This window comes from Mustela nivalis, assembly GCF_964662115.1.
Source record: "Mustela nivalis genome assembly, chromosome: 7".
Taxonomy (NCBI): domain Eukaryota; kingdom Metazoa; phylum Chordata; class Mammalia; order Carnivora; family Mustelidae; genus Mustela; species Mustela nivalis.
Genome location: NC_139026.1, coordinates 50,855,725 through 50,880,290, shown reverse-complemented (window position 1 = coordinate 50,880,290; position 24,566 = coordinate 50,855,725). Strand labels below are relative to the sequence as shown.

General features: G+C 41.7%; 1 protein-coding gene across 4 annotated transcripts in view; it reads left to right on the top strand.

Annotated features, from left to right (window-relative positions):
• Positions 1-24,566, top strand: part of TBC1D30 (TBC1 domain family member 30) — an 82,017-nt gene that overhangs the window by 47,665 nt on the left and 9,786 nt on the right. For all 4 annotated transcript variants that reach the window (XM_082738296.1, XM_082738295.1, XM_082738297.1 and 1 more), the window contains 7 exons: positions 747-872; positions 2,893-3,078; positions 8,721-8,889; positions 11,018-11,186; positions 15,135-15,240; positions 22,221-22,333; positions 23,852-23,991. In XM_082738296.1, coding sequence (XP_082594422.1) covers positions 747-872; positions 2,893-3,078; positions 8,721-8,889; positions 11,018-11,186; positions 15,135-15,240; positions 22,221-22,333; positions 23,852-23,991 — 1,009 coding nt within the window. The remainder of the gene's footprint in view (positions 1-746; positions 873-2,892; positions 3,079-8,720; positions 8,890-11,017; positions 11,187-15,134; positions 15,241-22,220; positions 22,334-23,851; positions 23,992-24,566) is intronic.

Sequence of the window (24,566 nt, the reverse complement as noted above, 5' to 3'; positions counted from 1 at the left end):
TTACACAATCCACAGCACAAACCCTCCCCAATGTCCATCACCTGGCCACCCCATCCTTCCCACCCTCCTCCCCTCCAGCAACCCTCAGTACAAACCTAGTTTTAATACTTTTAGAGTTTGAACATTGGGGGTTCCCCTATTTCTTACAGAAACAGCTTTTTGGAATAAAGTCATCAAAGGAATAAAAATATCCAGTGACTCTTTTAAAAAAAAGTTATTCATTATGGGACCCCATCTGTCAGTTTTGTGTGTGAGAGAGAGATTGAGGGATGATTTAAAGGCAGAGGCTGCTCCATGGTGAAAAAAGACCCATTTTTCATGAATGTCCAAATACAGAGAGTGATTCCAAGCCAAGTATAATAAGCTCAGAAGATAGTATAGCTAATCCAGTGAACTGAGGTAAGAGTTGAAAAAACTTTTTGTTTCCTTAACAGTATCCCTCCCTAATGGCTGAATCATTGCTTAGTGCATAATAGAAGCTCAACAAATATTAATGGAAAGAATAAATGAAAGTCCCTAATTGGTGCAATTCAGTATAGCAAACATTTCAATGAAAAGTTGATTTCTACATGTGGATCTATTCCCATTTTCTTGTTAGCTGCAATAACTATTTTTTTTTAATAAATAAAGGTGAAATTATATATTTTACTTTAGGATTTTTCTTTATCTCTTAATATTTTACTTTAGGATTCTTCTTTATCTCTTAATATTCTTCTTTATCTCTTAATATCTCTTAAATATTTTAGGTTTGGTTGACTTTGGCAGATCAGTATTTGCACAGTATAGCTATTGATTGGGACAAAACCATGCGTTTCACTTTCAATGAAAGGAGTAATCCTGATGATGACTCGATGGGAATTCAGATAGTCAAGGTAAGGCCCCTGAGTTTGACCTGTTTATTTTGACTTGGAAGGAGGTTTCTAAGAGCCAGATGTTTCCTGGACAGAGGATCAAATGGATGGTCTGAATGTCCGTATATTTTCTGCTTTCTTATTCTCTTAGTTAACAGCCTTTTAATGGGAACTTTGTCTTGTTTTCATAAATTTGCATGTTGGCGCTAAGAAGAAAATGTTCCTATTCATATTCTATTTACTTGCTCACTTGATAGGAGATTGAAATTTCTTTTTCTTTCTTTAGCATGGGTCAGTGCTGTTAGCTGGATTTTTACATGAAAGTTACAGGTTGTGAAATTTAAAGTTAAGTATATTTCATGTTAGAGTGGGTTCTTATTAGGATCTTTGATAATTTCTTAACTGCCAATTTATGAAGATAGTCATATTGACTGATGGGTCTACTTAAAACCAGATGGTCAAGGGTTCAAGCCAGCTGTGGAGACAGCTATGGTTTGCCTACTGGGATTATTTCAATTGATTAGGGTCTGTTGCCAAAAGCCAAGGTTGCTGATTCAATTTGATCCCACTCTTGTTCTCTTACATAAGCCTCTAACACATGGCTTTTGGTTTTATATGAGTTCATTACAGTATAATGCTAAGCTCGGGTTTTATTTATTTTTATTTTTTATTTTTTGGAAAGATTTTATTTATTTATTTATTTATTTATTTATTTAATTTATTTATTTGACAGCAAGCAAAGGAACACAGGCAGGGGGAGTGGGAGAGGGAGAAGCAGACTTACCGCTGGGCAGGGAGCAGATCAGGGAGCCTGGATGGAGTGGGGGGTTAGGAAGTGGGGATGGGGGGATTGGGGGGTTGGGGGGCTCCAGGGGCTTGATTCTGATTCCAGGACCCTGGAGCCAAAGGCAGACACTTAACAACTGAGCCACCCAGGCACCCCTAAGCTGGAGTTTTAAAAGGGAAATTGTCTTTCATTAATTTTGGCCATCAGAATTTGGCTAAGGTTTTGACAGATTTGAAGATACTTTTTTCATGAAGAAGTCCTAACTATGAAAGGAGCTGCTTTATGATCTAACTCAGTCCATTTCAGACAAATGTTAAAAAGAATGATGAAATTCTATTTTGTTTGTTTATAAAGCCTGGGCGTTGTCCATATTTTAGCTGTTTATTTGGAATTTCAGAATGTTTCTCAGAGATGAAGTATTCCATGTTTGAAATGTTTTCTTTCTGTTTAAATTGTGAGTTAAGGCAGTATACATTTTATAACAATCATGTTATTTAGAGGATCTTTAATTTTTCTCATTGAAGTGAATGCTGTGTCAGTAAAATGACATTAACTCATGAAAATCATAGTCTCTGCTTAGTTATTAAATTATATATATTGTCTTCATTAAATACTAAAGCACGATAGAGGTTTATTTTTTAAACAAATAAAATAATTTGGATAGATTTTTCTGTCTTGGACAGAATGATTTTCCTGTCTCTCTACAGTATTGCATTTTTTGATATTTTGATATTGCTCCTTAATATTATTTGGGGTTGAATATGATAGTTGAATATTACATCTCATTTCAGAGAAAGGAATAAGACTAGCATTGATCACGCATATATTGAAATGACTCTTATTTTATCCGAGACTTAGTACTTAAGGAAACTTGCAGTTTATATAGAAATAGAATCTAATTTCTGTTAATTGAGTCACTTTTGTATTAATTCTGGAAATACTTTAAATTTTGACAGAAAATTCTGAAGAAGGTTAGAAAATTTGCCTGACTGAAATTGCTCTTGACAGTGTTCAAGTCAACTACATCTCAAAAAAACTGGGGAAAAAAAATGTATCTTAGCTTATTAGAAAACATTAGGAAAAAGAAAATTTTAAAAATTGTTTTGGCCCATGTGTATAGGGTACATAAACATTCTTAAAAGCTAAAATCCATGCTGATAATCTGATTCTATTTAATGCTGAGGCAAAGTTAAAGGCATTTTTTGGAGAGACTATAAGGAGACATTTTAAAAGAATATTGTTTGCCTTCTTCAGGATCTTCACCGCACAGGCTGCAGTTCCTACTGTGGCCAGGAGGCTGAGCAGGACAGGGTTGTGTTAAAACGGGTCCTGTTGGCCTATGCCCGATGGAACAAGAATGTTGGGTACTGCCAAGGCTTTAACATCCTGGCTGCTCTAATTCTGGAAGTAGTGGAAGGCAACGAAGGGGATGCACTGAAGGTGAGTTTGGGGCTCTGAAGAAGGCAGTTGAAATTCTTCTGAGAGTGAACTGTCATTCCTCTTCCCTGATGGCCATTTGCTACACCTTGTACTGACCCATAATCACCACTTCCCCCATGTTAAAGCCAGGTCAAGTGACGGACTCACATATCTGCCAGATGTGAGGAGAATGATTGTTTTTGGTCCCATAGATAAAACATCACATTTTTAAAGCAAGTTGAATATGAATTGTATAAATTTATCGTGATTTGTAACAAATTAACTGCTTAAAATAGCAAACATGATTTACCTCACAGTTTCTTGGAATCAGGAACCCGGGTCCACTGTAGCTGGCTCTAAATCATATTGTTGTGTCATCCAAACTGCTGGCTGGGTCTGCAGCATCATCTGAAGGCTCAGCTGGGGACAGCATTCACTTCCAAGTTCATGTGGTTGTTGGCAAGATTTAATTCCTCACAGGTGGCTGGCCCAGGGCCTGGGTTCCTGGTTGGCTATTGGCCGGAGACCTTTAATAGTTCTTTGCCATGTCTCCATCTTACAGCGAGGTGGCTGGCATCCCTCAGAGTGAGGAGGAGAGTAAAAGAGAATGAGCAAGGCAGGAGAGATTAAACTGCAGATTTGTACTCTAATACCAGAAGCTGCATTCCATCATTTTTGCCATATTCTATTCATTAGAAGCCAGTCATTGGGTCCAGCTCTTACTCAAGGAAAAGGGCTCATATAAGAATGTGACTGTCAAGAGGTGGAGGTCATAAGGTCGTCATGTTAGAAGCTGCCTGCTCCACAAGTTATGTTTAATTCCAGTTGGATCTTTTTATTGCTTTACTATCTCATAGATGGGGAGTGGTATGGAGGAGGTAAGCTAAGAGTACATGTATATGATGGAAGGTATTTGCATGGAAAAAGGTTATGGAAATGAATGATATTTTATGATCTTTTAATCTTTAGTGCCTGGAGCCTTTATCAGTAAAAACATTTTGGAAACACTTTGAGATGGGTTACAAACAATTTAAGCTAATAAATTGGAATGTGAGTCCGTGAGTCACCAGAAATAATCTTTATGAGAAATGAAGCATTTCACAGGCACAGGATGGCTGCTTCCTTATTAGCCTGGGGCAGTATGGGGTTGCTAATTCATAATTGAACCCTCAAACTGCTAGGGGTTGTAATGCTTTGTGATGGATGGGATGAATACTCAGTCTTTGTTTTCAGGAGCCTCCCCCGGCCCCAGCCTTGTGTTTGACTGTGATAAATACCTTAGTGATATTCCCGGGCACTGACTAATGTCATATGGAAAAATAAACAAATGTTCCTCCAGGTTTTATATGCATCATGGTGGAATTAATTATAAACCCAGCCTGACCTGGTCTAAATCTGTATTCACCCTTTCATTTTTTTCCATTCTTGTACTTCAGGAAATAGCTCTGAAACTCCTTCTTCATCACATTAAGTGAGGGAGAGGGGAGCCAATGACAAATCAAATACATGAGTTCAAAACATTTTTTATTAAGCCTTTGTTTTGCTCAGTCTATTAGCTTTAGGTGATTTTGTTCTTTTCAGATGTTATTTCTGTGACTATAAAAAGGACTGTTGAAAAGTTGGAATAAGCAATTCAGGTTAGGAGTGAGGTGGAGAGGTCTGGGGGCGGGGACATACTTGCCATTCAAATCATGAAAGAAACTCCTTGACAAACTAAAAATTCACATAAAAAAGATGGATGAGATAAAGCTGAGGAACTGAATATTTATATTTCTGCCTCTAAGAAAACGAACTCCGTGAGATGAAATGACATCATCATCATTTCAGAATCTTGTGGTTAGACATTGAATATGCAGACAAAGATTGGATTCATGAAGAATCATTTCAGATACAAGGGAAGATACTGGGGTCAGTGTTTTTTAGCTGCCACTTTGGACCCTGCAAGTTTTAATTATTAGGCAAATAAATAGTTTATTTGGGAAGTAATTAAACCATTTTGTGTGCTTTTGAGCACTTACTGTTTTTTCTTAGCAACTGTTTTTAACTATTTGTTAAAATGTTTAGGCTCCTTCATTATTTACTTTTAAAAAATATGTAATTTTTTTAGAGCAGTTTCAGGTTCACAGCAAAATTGAGAGGAAGGTGCAGAGATTTTCCATATGCCTCTTGCTCCCACAAGTGTACAGCTTCCCCACTATCAACATTCCCCACCAAATGTACATTTGTTACAATCCATGATTGTAACATGGATTACAATCCACAGGTTGCCTGGTACAGGTCATAGGCGCCTAAATTGCATAGTTTACATTAGAATTCACCCTTGGTGTTGCACATTCTGTGGGTCAGACAGATGTTTAATGATGTATCTTTATAATATTCATCCAGAGTGTGTTTACTGCCCTAACAATCCTCTGTGCTCTGCCTGGTTATCCCCCTGCCTTTCCCCCCTACCCTACCCCCACTCCCCGGGCAACCACTGGTCTTTTTATGATCTCTTGCTCTATCCTGTATGTAGTATGTAGTATCCAGTATGTAGCCTTTTAAGATTGGCTTCTTTCACTTTGTAATAAGCATGTAAGGTTCCTTCTTTCCTGTCTTTTCATGGCTTGGTGGCTCATTTATTTTTAGTGCTGAATAATACTCCACTGTCTGGGTATGCACGGTTTATTCGTTCACCTACTGAAGGATGTCTCTGCTGCTTCCAAGTTCCAGCAAATATGAATATAGCTGCTATAAACATCTGTGCACAAGTTTTTGTGTAGACATGAGTTTTCAGCTCCTTTGGGTAAATACCAATGAGAGTGATCGCTGGATCAGATGGTGAAAGTATATTTAGTTTTGTGAGAAACCACCAAACTGTCTTCCCAAGTGGCTATAGGGTTTTGCATTCCCATCAGCAATGTGTGAGAGTTTCTGTTGCTCCATATCCTTGTCAACATTGGGTGTATTCCAGATTTTAGCCATTCTTTTTTTCTTTCTTTCTTTCTTTTTTTTTTTTTTTTTAAGATTTTATTTATTTATTTGACAGAGAGAATGATCACAAGTAGGCAGAGAGGCAGGCAGAGAGAGAGGGGGAAGCAGGCTTCCTGCCGAGCAGAGAGCCCAATGTGGGGCCCAATCCTAGGACTCTGGGATCATGACCTGAGCCAAAGGCAGAGGCTTAACCCATTGAGCCACCCAGGCACCCCTGGATTTTGGCTATTCTAGTAGTTGTGTGCCATGGTATCCTGTTTTAATTTGAATTTCCCTAATGATATATGATGTGAAGATTCTTTCATATGCTTATATCCCATCTTTTTCTTTTTTCTTATATCCCATCTGAATGCATCTTTGGCAAAGGACTTGTTTGGTCCATTTTTAATCACATTATTTTATTTGGAGTTTTAAGAATTCTTTGTATATTTTGGATGACCGTCTTTTATCAGATACGTCTTTGACAAATATTTCTCCCAATCTGTGGCACGTCCTTTCATTTTCTTGACATTGTCTTTCACAAAACCAAAGTTTTAAATTTTTTTTTAAAGATTTTATTTATTTATTTGACAGAGAGAGATCACAAGTAGGCAGAGAGGCAGGCAGAGAGAGAGAGAGAGAGGAGGAAGCAGGCTCCCTGCTGAGCAGAGAGCCCCATGCGGGACTCGATCCCAGGACCCTGAAATCATGACCTGAGCCGAAGGCAGTGGCTCAACCCACTGAGCCACCCAGGCGCCCGAAGTTTTTAATTTTGAAGTAATTTAGCTTACCAATGGTTTCTTTCATTGATTGTGTCCTTACTGTTGCATCTAAAAAGTCATAATCATACCCAAGGTCATCTAGGCTATGTTATCTTCTAAGAGATTTATAGTTTTGCATTTTACATTTAGGTATGCGTTCTCTCTTGAGTCATTTTTTGGTGAAAGGTGTAAGTTTTGTGTTTAGGTTTAGTTTTTGGCATGTGGATGTCCCATTGGTCCAGCACCATTTATTGGAGACACTATTTTTGCTCTATTGCCATTATTTATCTGAATTTTTTTAAAGATCTAATGCTTGGGGACGCCTGGGTGGCTCAGTGAGTTAAAGCCTCTTACTTCGGCTCAGGTCATGATCTCAGGTCCTGGGATCGAGCCCCACGTTGGGCTCTCTGCTCAGCAGAGAGCCTGCTTCTGCCTCTCTCTCTTCCTACCTCTCTGCCTACTTGTGATCTCTGTCTGTCAAATGAATAAATAAAATCTTAAAAAAAAAAATCTAATGTGTGGTCTTCAAAATGTATCAGTGGGTGGAGTGGCCCACCTAGCACGACACACGGCTGTCTCTGATGCCCTACGTGAGACTTTGAGATGCCTTTGGACAGAGAATTTCAGTGTGTCACAGGAATTACCATGATAACTGAAAATTTTTGTTCTTCTTGTTTCATGTAATTTTGAGAGATCATCATTTCTTCAGAAAAGCTGAAGTATCTCTGTTGTATTATATCCTTAGATAAAAAGTACCATAATAGACCATTACCTTTAAATATTGCCTTTGTGAGCCTGTCCATCCCTCTTCTCCTTACTCAGAGAGGGCAGTCTTCTCTGCTAGACATCTGTACCCCCTCATCAGCTGGCCCTAGTCCCTCTAGGACCTCCTTCCTCCACACAGATTGAATCTACTGTTCTCCTTTTATTGCTCAGCTCCCTCTGTAATAAAGGTCTCAGAGGTATTCTCTCAAGAGAATGGCCCAGTCCTTATTGGCTTAGTCAAAACAATGATCCTAAAAAGTAGAAACTGGAAGCCAGAGATGAGGGAAAGATGGGCCCTTGTCAGGTCTGGGAGAGAATTTTCTTGGGAAATAGAGTTTTGTGTTAGACTAAAAATTAAAATGTGAGACCATGATACCAGCTATGATTTTATTCTTAATTTCGTTTTTCCTGTGCTCCGGGGAGTGAGTGGTCTTCTAGGGAGGAGGAGCACAGCAGAGGATACCAGCTGACAGAGTAAGGACCCGAGACTGACGCACAGAACTCGTGTGTTTTGCTGGGTCATTCTGGTGGTTCTTGACATCTTAGCAAAGGTAACACAACTAGAAAAGTTAGAATGAAAATAGTAATTTGAAGAACTTGTGAGATAATCTTATGAAAGAAATCCAGACTTTGAAAGTACCCCACGTTCAAACAAAACCCTTGTTGCATTGTCCTGGGAGAGGAAAGTGGACGGAAAGCCACTCTCAGTTCCAATAACCAGGTTGATGCTAAGTATGTCTCTAGACTTGCTTTCATTTGAGGCGGAGTGGGGTGAGGTTTATGATGGTTCAGCTCTTGGTTTTCATATGAAGGTTGTGAAACTGTGCTGCCACCAGGGAGCCAGTATGGGATTGCTGCTTGCTGCTGATGGAGCTCGGGCTCCGCCACCGAGTGAGGCTGAGCCTTGTACCAGCACAGCTCCTTAGGGGCTGAACTCGGGTCTGGTGGCCCATCTAGAAACTTGAGACAGCAGTGGACTGTGGGTCTGAGTTCCTTTAATAATTATGCCTCTCACTCCTCACCCAGCGTGCACATGAGCTACGGAAGTCCAGAACATTCAGTATTGACACATTGAAATGATGGTGTGCTTTGGCTAACTGCATTTTTAAATATGTTCCTTTTATTTGGGACATGTTGGGATCTCAGTGTTTAGGAAGCGATCTTATTCTTTATCTTTTTCTTCAGATTATGATTTACCTTATTGATAAGGTACTTCCTGAAAGCTATTTTGTCAATAACCTCCGGGCTCTGTCCGTGGACATGGCTGTCTTCAGGGATCTCTTGAGCCTGAAGCTCCCCGAGTTATCTCAGCACCTGGACACTCTTCAGAGAACCGCGAACAAGGAAAGTGGAGGTAGTGATGACTTGGCGCCGTTACACTCCTGGGAATATTTCACTTCCCTGATTCCACTGTCCCCCCTGAGCCTAGACCTTGCGCAGAAATACTTGTTTTCAGGTATTTCTGTTCACGAGCGTTTGGTGCATTGAAATAGATGGTTAGAGAACAAAAACACAACTGAAAAAAAATCATAGGGCCCCGTGTTGAACCTCAGACTGGTCCTGGTTGGGAAGTCCGTCAAGAACCGAGTACTTTACCAGTCCTGAATGGACATCTAACAGGATGCATTTCTTCCTAGATGGAGAGTCTGTCTTACCATCTAGTTCAGCTGCTCTCAGCTCATACCAACCCATAGGAGTTCTTTAAAGCTGAGCGACTGTACAATTTCTCACACACTATGCTTTTGCCTGAACCATGGAACCTGTGGAGAGTCAAATATGCATCCCCCTTAACTTTTAGGAGATAAACCAACAGTCTTTTGGATTCGGATGTTCAGTGCTCCTCTTATCTATCCGTGGTAGGGGTATTTAGGTTTACTAGAGATGAATAGGTCTACTCTTTCTGGAGAAGGGCTCCCCGGACCTCCAGGTAGGCTTTGGAGCCCTGCAGTGTGGGGGGAGGCCCTGGGTCGAGGGAGGGGTGGAGCCTCTGCTCAGCAAGTGGGAGGCCCTGAGTTGTCGCTGTCTGGTGGGCATGGCCCCGCTTGCTGAGGAGCCCGAGCTTGAGGCTGTGGTCATACCTGCTGCCTATACTTGCCTGGCTCTGTGCAGGGGTCCCAGAAAGAATAATGAAGTTTGTTGTGTTTCCTGGAAATGGTTGCCAGTTCTGCACCCGTGCATTGAAATCTGGGAAAATAGGAAAGGTTGTGAGGACCTAATCTGTGATTACAGGACACTGGACATTTTAGTGATGCCTGGCTGTCTTTCAGCATTTTCTTCTTGGCCACCTGAATAATCTTTAATTTGGCTGTGCAGTACCCTTGCACACCTCTGGGGGTGTCCTAATACGTCCAGATAGACTGCCTTGCCTGTCCGATGTCAGATATGCTTTCCTGGGTTCCACCTTTGCCTCCAAATGTCCTGAACTTGCCCGTAAGCCCTGTCCTCAGATTCTTGATTTTCTGAACCGTGATGTTCCTTTGTTTTTGCAGAAGAAGAGAGAAAATGAGGGCAGGAGAACAGATCTTGTTTGGCTAATCCTTGGGTAAATGTGTAGTCTGACTGACTTGGAGGGAGAATCAGTTTAAATACCTACATTTTTACATTTCATAAAATACATACTTAATGCCATCACAGAAAGTAGGAGGGAGCTCTGTGTTTTTGGTAAATTCAGAAACTTCAGTGTGAGCTGTGTGGATTGTTTAATTCACAATATTTTTAAAATTTCATGTTGTTTAATCTGCAAATACTCTGAGCTTTTCTAGCTCTTTTTCTGTTATGATTTCCAGTTTAATTCCACTGTGGTCTGAGAGCTGTCTATAATTTAAGAAGTAGACAAATAATTTCATAAAGAGCCATATTTTTATCAGCAGCACTTGAATAAAAGTGGGCTTTATGAGGTTTCGAAAATTGGATTCTACTTCTAAGAGGCTAAAATCCTTTCTTCTTATCCTGTTTTTGGTGAGGAGAGCATTCTCCTTAATTTTGAACACCCCAAAATAGGTAGAGCCAAATTAAGTTTTAGGTTAAGATTTCTGAAATATCAGGACACCTGGGTGGCTCAGTCAGTTAAGCATCTGCCTTCGGCTCAGGTCATGATCCCAGGGTCCTGAGATTGAGCCCTGCGATGGGCTCCCTGCTTAGCGGGGAGCCTGCTTCTCCCTCTCCTTCTGCCTACCATTCCCCTACTTGTGCTCTCTTTCTCTCTCTGTCATATAACTAAATAAATAAAATCTTTAGATAAAAGATTTTTGAAGTATCATAAAGAATTTGTGAAAATTGCTTATTGAGATTTTTTTTTGTCAAACACACCTGTGTTCTTCCAAAAAAAGGAAGGAGAAAAGGGAGGAAAGAACCAAAATGTAGAGATCTAAAGAAATCAGTCAGGAAATGTAACAGATTTGGTGGTTGTGGATGATTGAACAAGGCTAATTTTATATCTTGCATCAGTTCTGAAGAAACACAGAATGTTTGTTTCATTTCAGGTGGCTATGAGCCTCCACTCACGAACGTCTTCACAATGCAGTGGTTTCTGACTCTCTTTGCTACGTGCCTCCCTCACCATACGGTCTTCAAGATCTGGGATTCAGTCTTCTTTGAAGGTTCGGAAATCATCTTGAGAGTGTCGTTGGCCATCTGGGCAAAATTGGGAGAGTAAGTGATTTCCCCATTCTGTTTTGTTCTGTGGTTTGGGGGGCTTGAAGCAGTTTTGTGCTCTAACGTGAAAAGCATCTGTATTTAAGGAGGCGCAAAAGAGAAAGTTGGGAACTTGGTTGAATTGCTTTAGCCTTCTGAAATCTTAGTTGGCTGATTCTTGATTATGGGGGGGCAAATAGAATCTATGTTGGGGAAGGGGGGGCAGGCTTTTCCAGGTCTGTAGATCTCCACTTCAGTGCTAGTGTCCTGGCTGGTTTACTGTGCACTCTCTCCCTAGACTCTAGTTGGGAAGAGAGGGAGGGGGAGGAACTGAGATGGAAGAGAGGAAGATTGGAAGAGGAGTAGCTGTGTTTGTTGGCTAACATTCACGATGTGAATGATTTTTAAGTCCTTAGTATTTATTTAGTTCTGCCCTTCAGGGCCATAATAAAATTAAATGAAATAAGATGTATAGGGTTTCTCTGGTGCTTAGTACATAGTCAAGAGTAGAACACACAGAGGGCACCTGGCTGGCTCAGTTAGCAGAGCACACGACTCTTGATCGCATGGTCGTGAGTTCAAGCCCTACTTTGGGAGTGGATCCTACTTTAAAAAAATAGCAGAACACATTGAGCCTCTTATTTTTCATTAGGAATTAATTCTGTGATGAAATCTGTTACTACCAAACATAGTACCACATAGATGTTACTTGTATTTGTTACCAGTAGTGGGACTGTGAAAAGGAGGATATTTTCACCCATCTCTAATATATTATGACTATTATGTTAAAATTCTACATTTTGGGTAATGGAAGGGACATTGGGATGAAATTGTTAAGAGTTAAGATGCAGAGAAGTTTTTAATGTTTGTTTCCTAGAGTTTTAAATGACTTGAGTGAGTACTCATAGACAACATGTCAGAAAACTAATAAATCACTGCCAGTGTTTTGCTTCAAAAACCTTTTAACCAGCCTTTTATTTATGTTAAGTTGTTTCCTGGGAGACTTGCAGTATTTCCCATTTTTTGCAAGAAAGATCCACCAACTATCAATTCAGGGATTTAGAAAGATCATTATTTTGTACAACTATTTGGAAACAGCACATAGCCATCTCCTTCGCTTTTGATTTTTGGTATACTGATTCTCAGCTGGGCAAATAAATGAGTCTGCTGGGGATTTGGAGTGCTGTTTACTTATCTTTTCATTTTCCCTCGATATCTAGATCTTTCTGCAGTCCTACATTTCCAACCTACTCTATGCCCGAAGCTCCTTGAACTTTGACTGTGTCTGTGGGTAGGATAGTCCAGTTACCGGGTAACTAGTTTATGGAATTAAAACAGTGTAACAATTTACTGAGGCTGAGTCCGTTAAAGTCACCTTTGTATTCATTCTTAGTTATGGGGCAGGAGGAAAAGAAGAGATTCTGGTTTTACTCCCCCCATCCATTACACGTAGGATCAGAATTTGTCTGGTCCTCCCAGGGGAGTCGTGGTGTGGACCAGTATTGCTTGAAGCACTGTAGAGGTGAAGCTAGCTCGTTTAGTACTCACCATTATTTTATGAGGTAGGTACTGTTCTCACCCCCATCTTACAGATGTGGGAACTGAGCCACAGAGAAGTTAAGTGAATCGCCCAAGGTCACTCAGTAAGTGGTAGGGCCTGATTTTGAACCCAGATATCCTGACTCAAAGATCTGCACTTTTTTTTTTTTTTTTAAGATTTTATTTTTACATAATCTCTACCACTAATGTGGGTCTCGAACCCACAACCCTGAGATCCAGAGTCACATGTTCTACCCCCGACTGAGCCAGCCGCGTGCCCCTAGAATCTCACTTTTACTAACGTGAGTCTACTGACAATAAACTGGTATTGTTTATGAAGTTCAGGGGATAGAGGAATGACACTGGTGGGACTTTAAATGTTTCAGTGTCTTTGCTCCCTGCACTTCTACATCTTTTTGAGTATGCCACTTATTAAACGAAAGGAAGGGCAGCCAGCACAGTGCTGTCATGACATCAGGCAGCTTAAACGCCTGGTCTCATTCGGTACTCTGCATAACCCCAGGGAGTAGGTAGGATTCTTCTCCTGCCTTTCCAAGTGGGAAAGCTAACCCAGAGGGTGAATTAACTAGCTCATGGTCCCATAGCTCATCAGCTGCAGAGCTGGGACTTAATCCTGGATCTTTCGGACTCCAGCGCCTGTATTCCTCCCCACAAACTTTTTGCTGGAAAAATCATGAACTACAGTTCCGTGGGACCTCTCCATTCCTCTTCCTCCTGCAACTTGGCATTTCTTCTTTGCACTCACATCACGCGGTGCTTTGGGAATCCGTAAGCCGTGGACCCTCAGCACAGCCTTCCCTGGCGTCTCTCAAGTATCCGTTCTCCTATGACACCCTGTGTTGTTTTGCTCCCTCATACGTCACCCTGGCCTAGCGCCATGTTTCCTCCCTGGTCTTCCCATCATACCCTACACTTGCCGTGCGACCTCCAGCCGACCTTGCCGAGGGCACATCTGTTCCCACACTCCCTCGGAAGTGCCTTTCAGGGACTCTTGCCCCGAGAGCCTCAGCAGGCACGTGACGCCATTGCCATCTGCTGTCTGTAGCTCTGTACCCTCACTCTCTCCGTCACCCTCTGGCCATGCAGGCCACCTGGCCACCTTTGGTCGCATGGAGCTCCTTCCACAGCCTGGAAAGGGCCTGCCATCTCCCACATCCATGTCTTTGGAAAGCTTTTTCTTCCTTGTCAGCCTGGAGTATATTTTTCAGAACTCTTCTGAAGCATTATTTCCTTTCCTCACCCTCCAGGGTACACTTAACCACTTTTTCAATTATGCCCACACGCTACTCTGGAGTTTTGCAATAACACTTCAACAGGCTATTTCGCTTGATGGCAAGGGGACTGAAGAGCGCACTCGAGCACCTGCAGTTTTTCCATCATCATGGTGTTTTCTGGATGGCCCCGTGGAAATTCCCCGACATTAGCGTATGTCAAAGTGTATGTCTTATAGGTTGGGGGGGGCAAATACAATTATCCTACTGTACAGAAAACGTGATAGTAGATACACATGCACGGTATTTTTGCTTTATTTTTTTGATATTTATTTATTTGCTTATTTATTTATCCGTGCCAGAAAGGTGGTTGCAGTAAAGCATGGCCCCAGGACCCACGGGCAGGAAGAGCTGCTCACAGCGCTCTGTGCTTGAAACTCTTCCTTTTTTCTCCCCCCCGCAGAAGGATGAAAGTCTAACCTGCCTTACAGGTTGCCAGGTGACAGGTTTCTTTATTTACATGTAGATGCAAGAAGCAAATGCAAGAAGCACAGTGTAATGGCCAGCTGGCTACAGTAGCTAGAGAAGAACCGAAAAATTTCTGTCTGTGAAAGCGTCCTGGGGATGGTGAAATGTGCACAAAAGTTAGAAGTTCTTGTTCTTGTATTTTTCATCTATCACTTCTACTGCGGTTTGGTTTCAGTCTATTGGTGATAGCACCATTGTGGCCCCAGATTCCCTACAGGGGGGTAATTGTTCTTTAGGACCCAATTTTGTGGTTATTAGTTCTGACAGATGGTGAGTGTATTGTGTAGAACATGTCACATGAAAATAAGCAAGATGCCGCGGGTGGGGCTGTGAGGCTGGCGGGCAGAAACGAGAGAGAGCTCATCCTGTAACAAGTACCTCTAAGCTGCCTTTGGTGTTTTTTTTTGCAGAGTGTGTACCAGGATTGTGACTTCTAAAAAAAAAAAAAAATCAGCAAAAATGGGTTAATTTGGAAATAGCAGAGAATTGCAAGCAGGGACATGCAAACTGTGTCTAAGCCATGGGCAAGTGCCTAGGATTGTGATTTTTGTTGATTGCTAACTTTGATGGCAAGAGGCAATACCTTGTTTTGCACCTGCAGCATATACCTGATAAACAACAACAGGGGGGCCTAAACATTTTCTTCTACTCTCCTTTCTTTATCTAGGCAGATAGAATGCTGTGAGACAGCAGATGAATTCTACAGCACCATGGGGCGCCTTACCCAGGAGATGCTAGAGAATGACCTTCTGGAAAGCCATGAACTTATGCAGGTGAGAGGGCAGCATGGCCTGACATCAAGGAACTCAGGAAAATATGTTTGGCTAGCCCTTAGATTGTTTTTTACTTGACCAAGAGTCTATATATAATTTGATCAAAATCTGTCACAAGAGGAAGGAAGAAATGAATAATGGGTATTTGTTATGCTTCCATTCAAGCTGTGTTGCTTAAGAGTCCAACCTCCAAAAAACCACAAAAACCCAAAACTTCCAAATCTGATTATTTTTAGATTTATTTATCTTTGAGGGGCGCCTGGGTGGCTCAGTGGGTTAAGCCTCTGTCTTCGGCTCAGGTCATGATCTCAGGGTCCTGGGATCGAGTCCCACATCAGGCTCTCTGCTCAGAGGGGAGCCTGCTTGCCCCTCACTCTCTGCCTGCCTCTCTGCCTACTTTTGATCTCTCTCTCTGTCAAATAATAAATAAAATCTTAAAAAAAAAAAAAGATTTATTTATTTTTGAGAGAAAGAGAGTGTGTGAGTAGGGGGAGGGGCAGAGGCAGGGCATCCTCAGATAGACTCCCCACTGGGACCTGCGCTGAAATTAAGAGTTGGATGCTCAACAGACTGAGCCACTCAGGCACCCCTGAATCTGATTTTTAACCTTTTAAAAGGAGACCTGTGGGGCAACATAATGATTTTGGGGAAGAAATTGTTGAGGATAAAAAGGAGATTATTGAATAAAAAGGAGATTATTCTAATTAGCATAGTAGTTTATTTGTTTTATCCATATTTTATACTCATGTCATTATGTTTTTTTTTTTTTTTTAAGATTTTGTTTATTTGAGAGGTTGAGAGAGAGCACAGTGCGGGGGTGGGCAGGGGTTGCAGTGCAGAGGGAGAGGGAGCAGGAAGCCCGGTGCAGGGCTCAATCCCAGGACTCTGAGATCTATGTATTAATCATAAGTTTTAATATGAAAGACTTGAAGGGTTTTGTTATTTTCTGGCATGTTATTATATCTCAGTATCATATTCACAAAGGCATTAAAATTGAGAGTATAGTAATAACAGCAACATTGTTAATATTCTCTCTTGCATTACGTTCTATAATATGATTTTACCCTTGTTTTCCTCTGACGCTTCTAACTGCTGCTTCTCTTTCTGGTTGTTCCTTCTGCCCACCCATCAACTGTGGGTCTTATCTAAGGTTGTCCTTGGGCCTTATTTCCTTCTTTCTCTGTGATTTCTCTCTCCTGTTTCTGGGTTTCAGTTTGTACTCATATTCTGGGTTCCATGCACGAGGTCATGTTTGGGTGCTCCGTCCCGTCAACAGATTGGAAACCGAAGACTCTTTGTTCATTTCCTGGCATCTTCAGCTCCTTCTCAGAATCCCTGATGTTTAGCAGACAGCTGCCTGACTCATTGAGAATGGTGACCACCCGACAGAACTTCCCTGAACATTTATAGTTTTTATTTCAACTTTTCTTTGCATTCTCTTCTCTTCTTCCTTTTTTCCTGTCTCAGAAGAGGAAGGGTTCTGTCTGAGGCTGACCTCGATGCTCTCCTCACATATCCCGGGGCCATGGCTGCATCATTGCTCATTCTCTCTCAGAGGGAAGTACCTTTATTGAGCACGGCTCTGTGTGTGAGGTCCACGCTTGGCATTTTCCATATATGAGATCCTCCCATGTCCCACAGAACTGCCAGAATCATATGCCCAAGGCAGGGCGTTGGGGTACCATGCCTTCTCCCTCACTTGTGAAACTTCAGTGGCTACTTCCGTGTCCTGTCTACAAAATGAAGCAGGACTTCTCAGCTTTAGCATCAGTACTCTTGACCGGCATTAACCCATCTTTTCAGCCACAGCTTTTGCGTTTTGTACCCTTGACTTACTCTAGTCAAGTCAAGCTGTCTTCCGTGCTCCCTGAAATCCCTGAGAATATGCCCTCTCTGTCCCTGTACCCCCACTGCTCAGTCATTCCCTTCTACCTCCACATGTTCAAGGCCTGCCTCCTCCTAAAAAGTTCAGATACCATTTCCTTTGTGGAACATTCTCTGATAGTCTCAATGAAAATCATCTCCGCCCCCCCCACCCCGCCAAAGAAAACCATCTCCCATTTCTTTGAACCACTGCAGCATTTTCTTTGTACATCTCTCAAGAGCATTCATCACATTTGACCTTGACTGAGGACCATCTTCTTTCCTAGGTGATATTTTTAAGCTCCTTGAGGATAGGGATTGTGCTTTGCTCATAAACACTTAGCACTTTGCCTTTTACTAGGGCTGCTCAATAAATTTATTACTTCATTTAGCAAACACCTGTTCAGAGTCTGTGATTAGTTTCCTGCCTTCTCTTTTTCAATAAATGTTTGCTGGATTAAACAACACTCACAGATGGTGGCCCTCCTTCTAGATTCCCTCAGCTCTAATACAGTTGGCCTTTTACTGCCAGAGGGATTGTCCACACTGCCGCCTGGGTGTCTGCACATGTGAGATTGTGTGTGTGTGTGTGTGTGTGTGTGTGTGTGTATGTTGAGGGCAGTGGTACAGAGCAGAGCAGGAAGGGGACTCATGGGTGAGGGAGTGGCATGCACAAACTCATAGCCACTGGAAAAGTTGGTGGCGTGTGAAGGAAACGACGAGGAGTTTGGCATTTGGGGTGGGTATGGCAGACTCCAGCCCATGGTAAGGATTGGACTTGATCTTTTAGGCCAGTGGTTGTGAAATTGTGCTTGCTGGAATTCCAGGGTTTCTGTGGAGCCTTTGGAAAGGGAAAAAGAAGACCTGAAAGGTCCTAAGGAGAGAAGGAAAATGATCTGAGTTGTGACTTCTGCCAGATAAGGGCAGGGGCAGCATTGTGAAGGGTGGACTTGAGGGGTCAAGTGTGACAGCAGGAGCTTGTGAGAGGCAGTGACGGGTAGAAACAAGGATGGAGTAGACGATACTTGGAAGGCGAAATTGATAGGAGTTGGCCTTAGAAGATGGATATGCGGAGAGGGAAGAAGAAATGGGGAAATGAAGACAACCGCCGAGTCCCTGGCTTAGGAAGGCAAGCCCAAGAGTACGGGGGGAGGAGGACGGGCTTGTTTGCAGACAGGTTGTGTCGGAGGCCCATTTTGGATGCCCATGCCTTACCTATGCAAGGTGTTCCCACTATTTCACGGCCAGAACCTTCTGCACTGGTCTGAGCTCTGTTCCCACTCAGCCCTCTCTGCTCCTGCGCTCTTTCTCTCGCTCTCTCACAAGCTCTCAAATAAATAAATAAAATCTTCAAAGAAAAACAAAAGAAGCTTAAAGATCAACTGCTCTAATCCTCTCACTTGACAGAGAGTGAGCGTGTGGCCAGTTCCCTCGGCTGTCTAGCGGCAGACCCAGGACCGGGAGCCAAGTCCTCCACTCCTGGCTTGGTGCTTTTTCCCTACCATCCAGCACACGGCTTCTGCCTTAGTCAAACCATGTCTTTCTCAAAGCGGGACTTCCCTTTACAAAAACAAAGCCACATTTTATTTCCCTTAAACATTGCCAGAACAAAGGAGAGCTATGTTGACATACACCCTCTTTGTCCTACAGAAATGTCCAATCTTGGGAATTAGGAGAAGAGAGAACCACCTCATTCCTCTGCTTTAAGAGAATCCTCGAGGGAAAAATGCAGGCTGTGGTTTGATTGATTAGAAGCATTTTAGTGGCTTTTCTTCTGCTGAGGAAAACATCTGGGTGGAGATGAACTGAGCTTAATTTTGTACAACTTATGTTTCTAGGCTTTTTTTGCAAAGCATGTCAGTCATGAAAAAAGACATAGAAATTTTTTTTTTCCCAGCAGTATCTAAATATAAATGTCTGTTTAAGTGCACGTCCATAGTTTGGATCATAAATTGACTTGTTGGTTTTCTTTGGCATCATAGGGTGTTACGGAGAGAAATGGTGAATGTCATTTCAAGGCACCCTTTTTCCTGTATTCAGTCTTAAAAAAAAAAAAAAACAACTAATTCAGTGGCTGGGATCCAATTATGGTGGGCCATAAATCTGCTAGCAAACTTGAAATGGCTCCAGATGAAAAATGTGGACTGTGTATAAGGTCTTTATTTTTGAGCTGAAGACGTGGAAGGATTCTCCCTGGTGGTCTTCCTCTGTTCTTTCAGTTCTCAGTGCCACACACAGAATAATCTGCTGGTTTTTTTCCTTCTGTAAATCACCTCGCTCTTTTTTAATTTTTAATTTTATTAGCAATGGCTGGTTTAAAAAAAAAATGGATAGTGTCTGGAAAAGAGATTGGGAGGATGCCGGCGAAATTGTATATATGGATTTCAGTAAGACGTTTGACAAAGTCTATTATGACTTCCTTGAGGGCAACAGAGAGAAAAATTAGGTGCTTTTGTTAGAAGAGTCTGTGGGTGCTTGGGAAAACCTACGTGGAAGAGCTCATCAGTAATGATTGTTACCTGTGGGGGGCGCTCCAGTGCCATCACGTGGGATCTGCCCTTGGACTGTTCACCCCCTTTTTTAAAGATTTATTTATTTGAGAGAGAAAGAGAGAGCACGCACCTGGGAGAGAGGTGGGAAGGGGCAGAGAGAAAGGGAGAGAGAAAATCCCAAGCAAATTCCCTGTGAGCACAGAGTCCAACATGGGGCTTGATCCTAGGACACCGATTTCATGACCTGAGCTGAAGCCAAGAGTCAGACACTCAACCAGCTGAGCCACCCAGTTGCTCCTGGAATGCTCGGTTTTTCCCATCAGTGATGGCGTGGAGATGACAGAATGTGGATGCGGGTCCAAAAGAAGGATCATGTCTGATTAATGAGGGCTGTCAAAAATTGTAACCGTCTGCTCTGCAAAACAGTGTGTGCCCGTAACTGGGAGTGTGTAAGCAGTGCCTTTGTGACCATCTGTTATAGGAGATGTTCTAGAAGGAATCTCTGTTGCAGAAGGAGGTTTAGCGAAATTATGTTTATATTCTTTTCTAGCCCTAAGATCCTATTAGCGTACCATATTTGGCTGTAAGGCGACTCGTAACATACCTTCCTTGGAATCTGTTGTAAATCTCTGATTTACAAAGTTGGGAACCTAGAGCTTCTCGGGTACTCTGAGGGCTGTGGTGATGTGTCGTGTGCATTCTTGGCATAAACTTGCCTTCAGATGTGAGACCTTCAGATACGTGAATGAACACATGAGGAGTAGTAGTATAAACATGTTTGTCTCAGGAGCACTGATTTCTTCTATGTAGGACTAATTGAAAGTAAAGGATAGAGAAAGAAAGATCAAAAATAGAGAATGAAAACACCAGTGGAGCCAGTTTTCTTTTTGCTCAGTTGTCTGAAACTGAGTGGGAGCTCGGGCCAATTACCCTGGGGTAGGATGAAGCAGGGGCAGGATGGACTTCCCATTCCTTACTTATCAAGCTTTCTTCATGAGGCTGGACAAGGGAATACTTTGATAACTTTTTATAAAGACTGGCAAAAATAAAACACAAATGAATCTTTAGCTGGTTGCCCTATTAATTGTCTTCAGTGAGATATCTTACTTCATTTATAAGGAATTTTTAAATTCCTAGCATTAACAATGTCATCTTTTAAAGTTGAATCCAAATGGTATGGATTTCTTTTTTCAAATTATCGGGGTATGGTTGACATATAGCATTGTTAGTTTTTGGTGAATGGCTTCCTGGGAGAAATGAAACTGTGATTAATACACATTTTCTGGTGAATACTTACTTGAAGGATTGAAGTAATATGTTTGGAGCAATTAAATTTTAATACAATTAAGAGAGCAAACAGGACTACTTTCCTCCTGCTGATACAGTGATTTATAATTTTGGAATCCTGGAGGAAGCACAGGTGCTTTTCCCATTTTTATTTATAGATTTTTGGCAGCCTATGCTTTACACCCTGTCACTTTTTTCTTGTTTCTTTTTTTTTCTTTTCCTTTAAAAATAACAGCTAACAATTTTCACCTAGAACTCATTCACGGGCATTTGAAAAGGTGGTATCTTTGGAGAAAGTGGGCAGCTGATCACGAGATCATCCACTAGATTTAATCTTGTCCAGAAAGTTGACATTAAATGTCTATAAAATCATCAAACAAAGCTTTGAAAAATAAGCACTAGTATGAAGATCATCAATGGGTACTTTATTAAAGAAGTAATAGGGGGCTCCTGGGTGGCTCAGTTGGTTAAGCATCTGACTCTTGAACTCAGCTCAGGTCTTGATCTAGGGGTCATGATTTCGGGCCCTTATTAGAAAAAAAAAAAAAAAGTAATAGGGAGCTGTGAATTTCTGAATTAACCCACTTGTCATTGGGCCTAGAGGAAGTCAGATTGCCCCCATCTGCCACCCATGTTCACCACTTGGGCTTACTGTCGGCTCTGTCTCTGTAGCCGGTTTTCCCGTTCCAATACCCGCAAGCTCTGCGACACTCAGACACCCCCGGTCCTTCTGTGACCCTGCGGGACCTGAGGCCACGCTGACCCCGTGTGGGCCTCGCCCCGGTTTAGCCTCTGGAGCAATGTCCCTCAGCGGAACAGACTTTTAAAAGTCCCGATTTTGTGCTCCGTTGCTCCGCCGCTTGCCCGGAGCCAGCCCCTCCCCCCGGGGTCTATCTTCCCATCGCTTTGGATTCACTTCTCCGCTGGTCCTACCTTTCAGAAAGTGGTTGTTTTTCTGTTTCCAGAATTGCTGTTCTTCTTCTCTTCAATCTGCCGATGGATTTGCAGGTGTTTGCAATCTTTAGATAAGCTATCTAGCTGATCTCCTGCTAACTGAAGTAGTCTCAGCCTGCTACTTCTCCACCATCTTGACTCCTCCTGTTCACCACTTGGAATTCCCAGTCACAGCCGGATTGATTTGAGAACTTACCCCTGCGTTCATCAGTTACTGTTGTCTTTCTCTAAAACAGGTATTGAATAGAATCTCCCACCTGCTGGGTAAGGTGCAGAATCGACCTCTTCACATCCAAATCATAAAACTCTAATGTCTTCCCAGGACTGATCAGAGTTGTCTGAGGCCACCGTTTCAGACTTGGCATTTTTGCTTTTGTTTTCCAGACTGTTTATTCTATGGCTCCATTCCCTTTCCCACAGTTGGCGGAGTTGAGGGAAAAGTACACCTACAACATTACACCATTCCCAGCCACAGTTAAACCCACCTCTGTTTCTGGGTAAGGTCTTTTTATCCACCCCCCTTCTTGTTTTCATGATGGGAGGCTTAATACTTTAATGTGTTATTGTAACTTTGTATTTGTTAATCCCCAGATATATATATGTATTTTTTTTTTCCGAAGTATTTTGGGGCTTAAAATCTGAATGTCTCTTTCCCAAAGGTTTTGATTGACATTCAAGAGACAGATTTTTAAAACTTTACTTTCCAAAGAAGATTGAAGCATCAACTAAAGGAGTATTTAGAAACTTATTTAACAGTATCGAATATTAAACATTTTAATAATTAAAATAGGGTAGAAAAGGTGCATGAAGAGACAGATGAACTATTTTGAAATGTAAAGACTGACATTGACAAATATATATATAGAAATTTAGTGTTTGAAAACTTAGCATATCAAATCAATAGTGAAACTTTTTTATTTAAATGGAAAAAATGAAATAATAAAATTAGCAGAAGAAAATGTGGGAAAATATCTTTAGTTCTTTGGAAAGGGACGGCCTTAATCATGGATTCAAAAACATCAGGGAAAAAGTTAAGTACATTTAAAAATAGTTTTCTGCATGATTGAAAACAGAACCAAACCAAACAAACCTCCATGAACAGGCACAAAAAAATGTTTGTGAAAAAATATTTGTACCTGGTATTTTGCATATATAAAGCTCCTAGAAATCAATAAGAAAATGAACACTCAATTGAAAAATGATGAGAGAACGGGCATAGGTAGTTTACATGAGGAATGACATCACTGGTATTAAGAGAAATACAGCTTAAAGCTAGATTGAGACTCTGTTTTTATCTGTCAGATGGATAAAAATTCAGAAGGTTGATGTGCACTCTGTTGATGAGGCTATAGGCAAACACTCTCGCACATTGCTGGCTGGAGGTTAATTATTACAAGATTTGTGGCAGGCAATTTGGCAGTATTTCCCTAGATTACTAGTACATATTTCCTTTGACCCAGCAATTCTGTCTTTATGACTTACTCCACAAATATATTTTTACACCTGCCCAAACCCAGTATGTATCAGGTTATTTATAGTGGCATTGCTTAATGACAGTATGTGAGTGTAGACCACTCAGGTGTGTGGCCTGGTCCCATAACATGAACCACATGCATTCAATCTAATGCGGTGATAAAAACAGGGCGAGGAATCTCTACTTGTGAATCTGGAGAGATTTTTAGGTAAATAGATGTGAGGTGCACAACAGTGTAGATAGTATGCTGATAGTTATTCAAAAAGAGAACAGTAAGACTGTAGAGTTATATTGGCTTATGTATGCATAAAAAAACTGAAGAACACATCAGAAATTAGTAACAAGGGTCACCTTTGGGAATTAGGTGGGGCAGGGGCTGAAGTTGGACAGGGAAGGGATGGAGACTTTTTATAGATATGTTGTATGTCCACTTCTATATAAAACTCATGTGTATGTTATTTAAGCCATGTGACTGTATCATTTATTTTTTAAAAATACCACTATTTTCCTTGAATCTTTTTCTTCTTCTTTGTTTTCCAAGACGGCATGGGAAGGTCAGAGACAGTGATGAGGAGAACGACCCAGACGATGAAGATGCTGTCGCTACTGCCGTGGGGTGTCTTGGACCGTTCAGTGGGCTCCTGGCACCTGAACTGCAGAAGTACCAAAAGCAGATCAAAGGTAGAGAGGCGGCTTTCTATGTAGGCGATCTCTGTGTATTAAATTATTATTGTGTCGGATAAATGCCTGCTGTTTCCTGGCCTGATTACCCATCTTTATTGAAAGTGTCTTCTGTGTTACTGTATCTTTTATTTAAGATTTATTTATTTATTTTAAGTTTTTTTTTTTTAAGATTTTATTTATTTGACAGCTCACAAGTAGGCGGAGAGGCAGGCAGAGAGAGGGGGGGAAGCAGGCTCCATGCTGGGCAGAGAGGCCAATATGGGGCTCGATCCCAGGACCCTGAGATCATGACCTGAGCCCAAGGCAGAGGCTTAACCCACTGAGCCACCCAGGTGCCCCAAGATTTATTTATTTTTGAGAGAGGGAGAGAGAGAAAGTGTGTACACATGGGGGAGGGGCAGAATCCTTAAGCAGACTCCATGATGGTCATGTAGCCCAGGGCAGGGCTCAATCTCATGACCCTGAGATGACCACTGGAGCTGAATCCAAGAGTTGGTCACTTAACCTTCTAAGCCACCCAGGCACCCCTACTTTATCACTTAGTAGGATCTCTCTGTGAGGTGTTGCATACA